This window comes from Artibeus jamaicensis, unplaced genomic scaffold (assembly GCF_021234435.1).
Source record: "Artibeus jamaicensis isolate MK-2021 breed Jamaican fruit bat unplaced genomic scaffold, CSHL_Jam_final contig_233, whole genome shotgun sequence".
Classification (NCBI taxonomy): domain Eukaryota; kingdom Metazoa; phylum Chordata; class Mammalia; order Chiroptera; family Phyllostomidae; genus Artibeus; species Artibeus jamaicensis.
Window position 1 is genome coordinate 38,569,877 of NW_026521486.1, and position 8,274 is coordinate 38,578,150.

Genomic DNA, 8,274 nt, shown 5'->3' on the forward strand with positions numbered 1-8,274 from the left:
CGGGTTCAGAGACAGAAAGGAAACATGGGCATATGAGACATGTGAGCTAGGGCTGAGGTAAGGGGCCGTGGAGATTTCAGAAGGCCACTGCAGGATAAGAACAGCAGACCTTTAGCAAATAGAAGTGTGCCTGACCTATAGATAGGTCAAAAGAAGTTATCTCTGTTAATCCCTTATGGACACAGTGTCTGATTCAAATTCTTCTAGGTAGTTAAGATGTTTTTCTTGAGCCTGTGGCTAATGTTACCTTTAGCTCACAACAATCTGCATACCACAGAGGCACCCCTTGGGGTGATTCATTCTGGGCTACCACAATCACAAGGTCGGAGACAGTTCCAATTGTTATCAGATGGTAAGTCTGCTTGGTTGCATTTAGGTCAATTTTGATAAAAGCAATTAGAAATTTCTTTCAATTAAAAAACAACAACATTTAACACCAAACAATACCAGAAAACGGAGGTGTCTGTTTTTCCAGCTTATCTGGGACTATAGGGATGTAAGGCCTTTTCTGAACTATGAGAATGTAAATTTCAGAAAAGACCGTTTGAGCCTCAGTGTAAAGAGTGGGTTAGAAGAAGGCAGGATTGGAGAGAGAGCCCAGTTAGAGGACTTCAGGCAAGCTCTCACTAGGCGGAAATAAGGCAGTGGTGGGCGAAGGGGGGTTGGAAAGAAGTGAGTCAAAGCTAAAGTCTAAAACTAGGAAGGGAAGGAAAGGATCTAGCAATCTCTTTAGCCTAGTTCCAAGTTTTGGATAAGGTGTCTTTACATTGTTAAATTCATCTTCAGTGGTGATCACCAAAATTTTTACTGGAAATGCTAGCTCTGCCTCCTCTCTGGCTTCTTGGGTGATAATTGGGATGTTCTTGCCATTCACTGGGATACAACACAAGCTGGTTAAAAACAAGTCTTAGACAAATTGATCTTGGATATGTATTAAAGTTTAGTGTTTGCAAGAGAATTGGTGAGTGTATGGAATTGAGGAGTTATAGTTGAGAAAACAAAGGTTTATGGAAGCAGTTAATTAAAACAGCTAGTACATTAATGACTATAGTTTTATTCACAGGCATAGAAACACCATACTAGTAATTACAGAGGAAATGAAAGCAGAATACTATGAAGTGCCAGGTGTGTAGCCTATCAGAAATACATATGCTATATTCATCTAAGAAGCTGATGGTGGGGATCCACCTTGCACTGTTCATGGAAATAAGAGTTTCATTTCTGTTTACCAAGTTTCAGTTTACGGAAGCAGCAGAAACCCCATCTCTAAAGAAGGCAGAAGCAGAGAACCCAAGCAACGAGCTTTGAACAGGCAGCTGCCAAACTACTATGTTAGAAGTGAAAACATGGTTTGCCCAGTTTTTGGTTTGAGACCATTTCCCCTGCTTTGGCACATGTGGAGCACGTTTTAACTCTGGTCAGGTGAGAGGGTGAGTTAATTTTGGAATATGCTGAATTGAGGGATCAGTGGGATATCTGAGTCTGGTTGGAAGATTAACATCTGGGTCCAGAAGTTGACTGATTTAAGTTGCAAAAAGGTTTAGATTGTACGTTTATTAGCATTAATTATAAAACGGAGATTTACATTATGATTTAGTTGCAGTTCAATGTAAGCATCATAAAGAGTGCATACTCTATGTTGCAAATAACTCTATACCCAGTGTGTAGAAGTGATTGGCACTAAGTGATATAAATGGTTTAATAGTGAATATTTAAAAAAACAGAACTTGACCTCTCCTTACAAGTGAGATGCGGGCGTCCTCTGGTTTCGCCCCTCCCTGCCCCTTTAAGAAAGCGCTGGAAAGGCTAGAGAAAGCGCTGCTGGGAAGGAGGGCGGAGTCTACTACTCGATCCTTCTGCTACCGGTTCTGCACCAGCCTCTGGCTTGGGAAGCTGGACCCACGCACAGTTGTAAAAAAAAAAAAAACAATGCACGAAAAGACTCGTGAGTGACAGACACACCCTGTGCTTTAGCTTCCCAGGGCGGTGTTAGCAAAGCCAGGTAAGGAGAAAGGAAGACTGTACCTGTCCCTTTAAGATCGATTCCTGCCCTCCTTGGGGGAAATACCAGGTCACAAACATTTTGTGGGATTTGCCACTTTATCCCGTCTTACTTCCTGATCAGTTAATAACTATAGTAAGTGTCGTCCACATAAGCACATATTCATAACCGATTGGCGCTGGGTGGGCGGGGCAGACGTCCGTCTGGAGGACAGAGTGTCCAAAGCAAGATCACCTAACAATTAGGCCAATCGGATGTCAGGCGGTTAGAGACCCGGGCTGTTCCTAGGGCACGAACGTGAGATAACTTAACACCCACTGAGGTGGCCTGACAGACATCATGTCCTGCTCAGGAGAGAGAAGGGAAGAAAGGGATACAGGGAGAGAAATGGGATGTGAGGGAGAAACATGATCGTTGCCTCTCCTGCCCGCCAGGGTGGGGAAGAAGTCTCCACCTGGCTGGTTACCCTGCAGTCAGCCGGCATCACTAATTTACCATCACCGTCTGCCTCCGGCTAGGCATTTGAGTTGTGGGCCCCTGCTCTAAACACTTCCGTGGGGCATTCTTAATACTTATTAAGACTTATTAGTATTTAATGAGACTGTTTAAAAACATTCAGGCAGAACAGACCAGAGGTCTCAAACAACTGTGTATAATTCATGTTTCTACTGCTGTTTCTCATTCCTACTTTTTTTCAAGGTTTTTCTTTTAGAACAAGTCTTTTCAACCCAGGGTGGTAAAGATGAGTCATCGCATATATTTATAGAAGGAGACTTGGGAGTTGATAGTCCTTCATTACAATGAAATCCACGAAGTTTTTTTTTTAAGGGGAAAGCCTGAATCTTGTTTACACAGATATTTTATGCCATGACAATCATTATTAAAACGGAGTGTGGTCAGTCAGTATAATCCGTGTGCCTCTGCCCACAGAAAATTATGGTTTGTTAGCCTCCGCAACTCGGGACTTGACTGCACAAAGGCAACAACTGTGTTTGCCTGTTAATCGCTCTATCCCAGCATAATCTAAGCTTTCCAGACTTTTCTTTTGTTCACAGATGCCAAGCACCATGCCTGCTTAAAGGTAAGTGATTAAATGTATAAAAGAACTTTAAAGGTACACCTTATTTTCCGTAACAAGCATTGTTTCTGAAGATTTCTCTCAAAATCAAATGCTTGTATATTTGTTGCTTGAAATTATTATAAAAGGATTCTGTTGTGAAAAGGCATGCTTTTAAAAGATTGGATTTTCCTAAATGGATGCACCAGTGCTTTGTTCTAAAATGAATTTGTTCTTGTGGATCATCTGCTACAGAGCTTATACTGTAATATTTTCTTACCATGTAACAGAATTTAGAAGTGTTATGAGCCTTGGAATTTTCAGCACTGTTTCTGTTTTTAGAGATTTAGAAATTCCACTTGACACCACATACTTTGCCTATAAGGAGCAGCTCTTAACAACAGCAGTGACAGAACCTGTGTTTTGGAAAAGGATCGATGGCTTTGAGCCAAGGTTGGAGAGCATATGCGCTGCTTCCAGGGAGTCACTGTGGTGTTTATCTGAAGGCTCTGAGAAGCAGTGGTCTTTCCTCATTTCCCTGGGGCCACTGCCCCTGGAGAAGCACTGGAAGCTCTTTGGACCCTGAGATGAAAGCGTTCCTGGAGGAGAACACTGAAGTCACCAGCAGTGGCAGTCTCACCCCTGAAATCCGGTTGCGGCTTTTGACCCCCAGATGCAAGTTCTGGTGGGAAAGAGCTGACCTGTGGCCTCACAGCGATCCCTACTGGGCAATCTACTGGCCAGGAGGCCAAGCCCTATCTAGGTACTGCCCTAACCGAAATGGAAACCCATAAGGATAGTACTCTTTTCAGCACCTTCCAGCTCTGCATTCTCCCTGCCCCTCACAAAGAAACAGAGAAAAACCCAACATTCCTCTTGTTTTCTTAATTTAGAGCAGTTTAAGCATTTAACAAATTTTTTTGGTTTGCTTTGTTACATAGTTTTACTCCAAGCTTATCAAGGTATTTATCCCAATACAGATCATTCCCCAAGAGAAATCCTAGGGTCAGCTGTCAAGGCTGGAGATAGCTATACATAGGCAGATCTTACACTGTTCTCAGGTTCATGGTTCATAATGTATGGCCAGTGCAGAGCTCCAGGATGAAACCTACAGCCCCAGTCCTCAGCTCTCCTGGTTTAATCCTGTAAATGCTGCTCCTTAAGCCTCTCATGCCATCCATCATTGCCTCTTCTCAGTTTCCCAAAGAACAAGAGATGTGAGTGAGTGAATGGGCTCAAGGCAATTTTCTTCTCTAGTGGTTTATTGACAGCTCAGGTGAATGCATGACTTGAATCTGCATTTTTGAGCTTCCTCTCTCCAGCTTTCCACACTGCAAAGGTCTTTAGGATGTTTTCTCACACATTCGCACTATGCTTTTTATTAAAACACAGCTGCTGAAACAAAGGCAGGAACTCGCAGCTTTCGATCTAGCCTTTGCTCTTAAACTGGTAAATGATTTCCTGTTTGTGCTTTGAGATTACAGAACTATGAAACGAAAAGGATAAGGACTTCTCTTTCACAGGAGTTAATGCTGTGTATAGTTTAAGAATATGTTAACTGATGTGAGAGAGAAAAACAGTGATTGGTTGCCTCCCATATGTACTCCCACCAGGGATCGAACCTGCAATCTTTTGATGTAGAGGACAGTGTTCCAACCAGCTGGGCCACACTGGCTAGGGCTGTGTAATTTTACATGTAAAATAAATGCAAACATAGAACGTTTTGGAGAATACTGAGGACTGGGAAGCTTTTCAGGTGCTATCAAACAATATTAGTTTTCTGACTTGTGTTGCCAAATTTTCAAGCTTTTCTGCTCACATCGTATTTTAAAAGTACTGACATTATAAGTGACTGTTTTCTATGAAAGTTACTATTTATCAACTCCAAACAGACAATCAAATTTCTTAAGAGACTGCCTGAATCAGAGAATAGGAACTGGTGATCCACAAATGTATGTTGTTTGGCTTTTACTTATTGTGATGGGAAAAAAAAGTTTCTGCCTGGGCGTTTTACAGTGTGATAACCCTGCTTAAACTCTGACTCTGGGCATTTTTATAAGAACATGAGTTTAGGAAGCCTGTTTTAAGTTTGCCTTTCCCAGGGCACCCTTTAAAATAACCACTTAGAGTTAAGCCCTAGAAGAGTTGGCGACCTCTGCCCCAAGTCACCTGGAACAGAGGACTGCCCTTCCCCCAGCCCATTGTGCCTTCTTGCTGCTGGGATCTGCAGGTAATAAATCTTGTGATTCTGTTTCCTTTGTGGGTGTTTTGAAACTGTGCCTTCAATCAAAATGCCTTCATGGTTTTCACCTTCCTAAAGTGGAAGCTTGCACGCAGAAGGAGCTTGCTAGCTACCTGCTGTTTCGGTGTAGGTGGCTTGTGCGCCTTCATTTAGCAGGCCCTCCCTCACCTGCATGTTCTTAGTTCAACACACCAGCTCCGGTGTCTCAGCGCACTTGCAAACTTAAAAAAAATCAGTTGCCAACAAAAACATGCATTGATTTGAGAAACAGGAATAATCTCTGATAACATGGGATTTCTGTGTGGCAACAATTAGCGCAAGAGGGCTAGCACCTGTCCCTTTAGACATGGCATGTACACCACTACCTTGCTATAGTCCTGCTCTTCTTTATTATTCTAATACTAAGATCAAGTGTCAGTTGAAATTCATTATTTCAGTGTTTCCCCACTCATCTTCACTTGTTTGGTAACTACTTAGCCGTGGTCTAAATTCTTCGGTTGAACTGGACTTTGATAGTACCTTACTAGAGAGGTCATTACAAGACAATTCAAGCAGTTGGTAAAACCCTCCGATGAATAATCGAAAGGAGATGATGGGCCCTGGCTCAGTGGGTCAGGTGGTTGGAGCATCATCCTGTACACCAGAAAGGTTGTGGGTTCCATCTCCGGTCAGGGCACATACTCAGGTTGCAGGTTTGATCCCAGGTTGGGGTGCATATGGGAGGCAGCTCATGGATGCTTCTCTCTCAGTATCGCATCAGTGTTTCTCCTTCTCTCTCCCTTCCTTGCTCCCTAAAATCAATAAATTTATACTTTGGGTGAGGATTAAAAGGAAAAAGAGGGAGATTGTGGATTTTGGATCTGGTGTACTAAGTCCTGATTATAGTAGTATTTCGTCAGTCTGTATTCTTGGTTCTTGGAAGTTTCTGGATCATAGTAAGTGCTCAATACTTTTGAACAGTGGACTTGAACAGCCTGATCAGTCACTAGTGTGGAACAGCTCTTCACACCTGCTGAAGAGAAATCAAATGACTGGATCCTCTGTCTGCCACTTTGGTCCAGCTTTCAAGGTCAACATTTTGTCTCACTCTAGTCAGGCAGAACTCGCTAAGGTTGGACCAGGTTCTTCTGCTAAGTTTCACTATTTCTTTGTATTTTTTTGGACAGCTCTTACTGAGTTTCTCCCATCTCTTAGATAATGTTTTCCCCTTTCTTTCTAATTTAGGTATCTTTTGGATAATCCCGATGTTGTCAGAGGAAAATCTGTGTTGGATCTCGGGAGTGGATGTGGAGCTACAGCTATCGCTGCTAAGATGAGTGGGGCATCCAGGGTCTTGGCCAACGACATAGACCCCAGTAAGGATTTCATATTTAAAACTATGTAAATCTCATCTTTTTTCTCTTCCAGCATAAGTATCTACAAATGCCTCAACATGATAGCTTGTACCAGGTGCATTTTCTGATACGATATTGTGAACTTATGGTCAGCAGGACATTATCTGTGGGAATTCTGGGAGGCATAAGTTGACAGTGCATTTTCCCCCAGGATTTGTATTTGTGTGTCAGCTATCTCTGAGTGATAGCAACCCGAGAACACTTACTGCTACTTCCTGGGCTAGGAATTTATTGAAATATTTGGTTGAGTTTATTTGATTCCAAACCCAAGTGAGGATGGGTCTGTGTCTTTGAGGGTGATTTTGTTCCATTAGAAGCCAAGCTGCGACAGGTAAGTTTTAATTTTATCTGATTTCCTCCCAGCCCTCCCTTTCACAGAGGATCTAGTCCTTGAAGATCCTTATACAGGGGACCCAGTTTTAACTTACCACATTGCTCAAGCACGAGGCTTGTTTCCCTGTCTCCTGTAACAAATCAACCCTTGTGGTTATTGAGATCGGCAAATGTTCCTTCAAACCCCAACATTTCCAAGTATATTGTTTGTTTTGCATCTGGGATATCCATTCATATATTTGAAAATCTCAGTAAATAACTTATATTGGCATACTCTTTAGGCTTCCTTACCTAAAAACATCTTTCAACAAAAAAGGGAGGAAACATTGTTAGGGGATTTTCTGAATTATTGATACTTAAATTAATAATAAGGAATTAAAACAGCCTAGTATATACCCATTCATTACGTGCTTTTTTAAAGTTGCAGGAATGGCTATCACGCTAAATTGTGAATTGAACCAACTGAATCCTTTCCCCATTTTAACCAAAAATGTTTTGGATTTGGAACAAGATAAGTGGGACCTTATTGTGCTTGGAGATATGTTTTATGATGAAGACCTTGCAGACAGTCTGCATCGATGGCTGAGGGGCTGCTTTTGGACCCACAGAACTGAAGTACTGATTGGTGACCCTGGCCGACCCCAGTTCAGAGGACACAGCATTCAGCATCAGCTGCACAAAGTGATAGAATATTCACTTCCAGAACCTACGAGGCAGGAAAACAATGGACTGACAACAAGTACAGTATGGGAATTCCGGCCCTGAGTTATCCAACTGCTTCCAAGGATGGATGTAGCTATGTTTGGGTTTAACCCTAAAAAACTCTCCAGTTTGAAGAATACAGTTCCTATTAAAGGGCAAATGTTATTTCCGAAATATGAAGGTTTAAAGTTTTGTCAGCTTTTGTCATGTAACTAGTTGTGCATTATGCCAAATATATAATTTTGTGTCAGTAATTTTTTCTAGTTTTACTGCTCTAGGAATATAATTATAGAAGGCAATACTGCCAGCAACGTGTAATTTAAGTTGTGGAGAGAATCTGATATTGTAGCAGTCTGTTTCTGGACTTAAGGACAACTATATGATGTGTTATTTAATTAAATGAACAAAAAGAAAAATATAGAAGAATATAGTATTTAGTACATAATAGGGCCTAAATTTGACAACCACGGATAAAAAAAGATGTTAAAATACCCAAGACTTCCAGCCAAGATGGAGGCATAGGTGGAAATACTGTACCTCCTTG

At 41.8% G+C, this 8,274-nt stretch overlaps 1 protein-coding gene across 5 annotated transcripts; it reads left to right on the forward strand.

The window, feature by feature from the left end:
• Window positions 1–304: 304 nt before the first annotated feature.
• On the forward strand, window positions 305–7,904 carry ETFBKMT (electron transfer flavoprotein subunit beta lysine methyltransferase). Of its 5 annotated transcripts, none has more exons than XM_037139746.2 (5): window positions 305–352; window positions 1,234–1,430; window positions 3,402–3,822; window positions 6,526–6,656; window positions 7,450–7,904. In XM_037139746.2, exons 3-5 carry the CDS (start codon window positions 3,497–3,499, stop codon window positions 7,791–7,793), a joined length of 801 nt encoding a protein of 266 aa, XP_036995641.2. In that variant the 5' UTR covers window positions 305–352; window positions 1,234–1,430; window positions 3,402–3,496; the 3' UTR covers window positions 7,794–7,904. The 5 variants fall into 5 exon arrangements, with proteins under 5 accessions (XP_036995641.2, XP_036995637.2, XP_036995639.2 ...); XM_037139742.2 differs by lacking the exons at window positions 305–352; window positions 1,234–1,430 and adding exons at window positions 1,853–2,002; window positions 2,702–3,083; XM_037139744.2 differs by lacking the exons at window positions 305–352; window positions 1,234–1,430 and adding exons at window positions 1,853–2,002; window positions 2,933–3,083.
• Window positions 7,905–8,274: the final 370 nt, after the last annotated feature.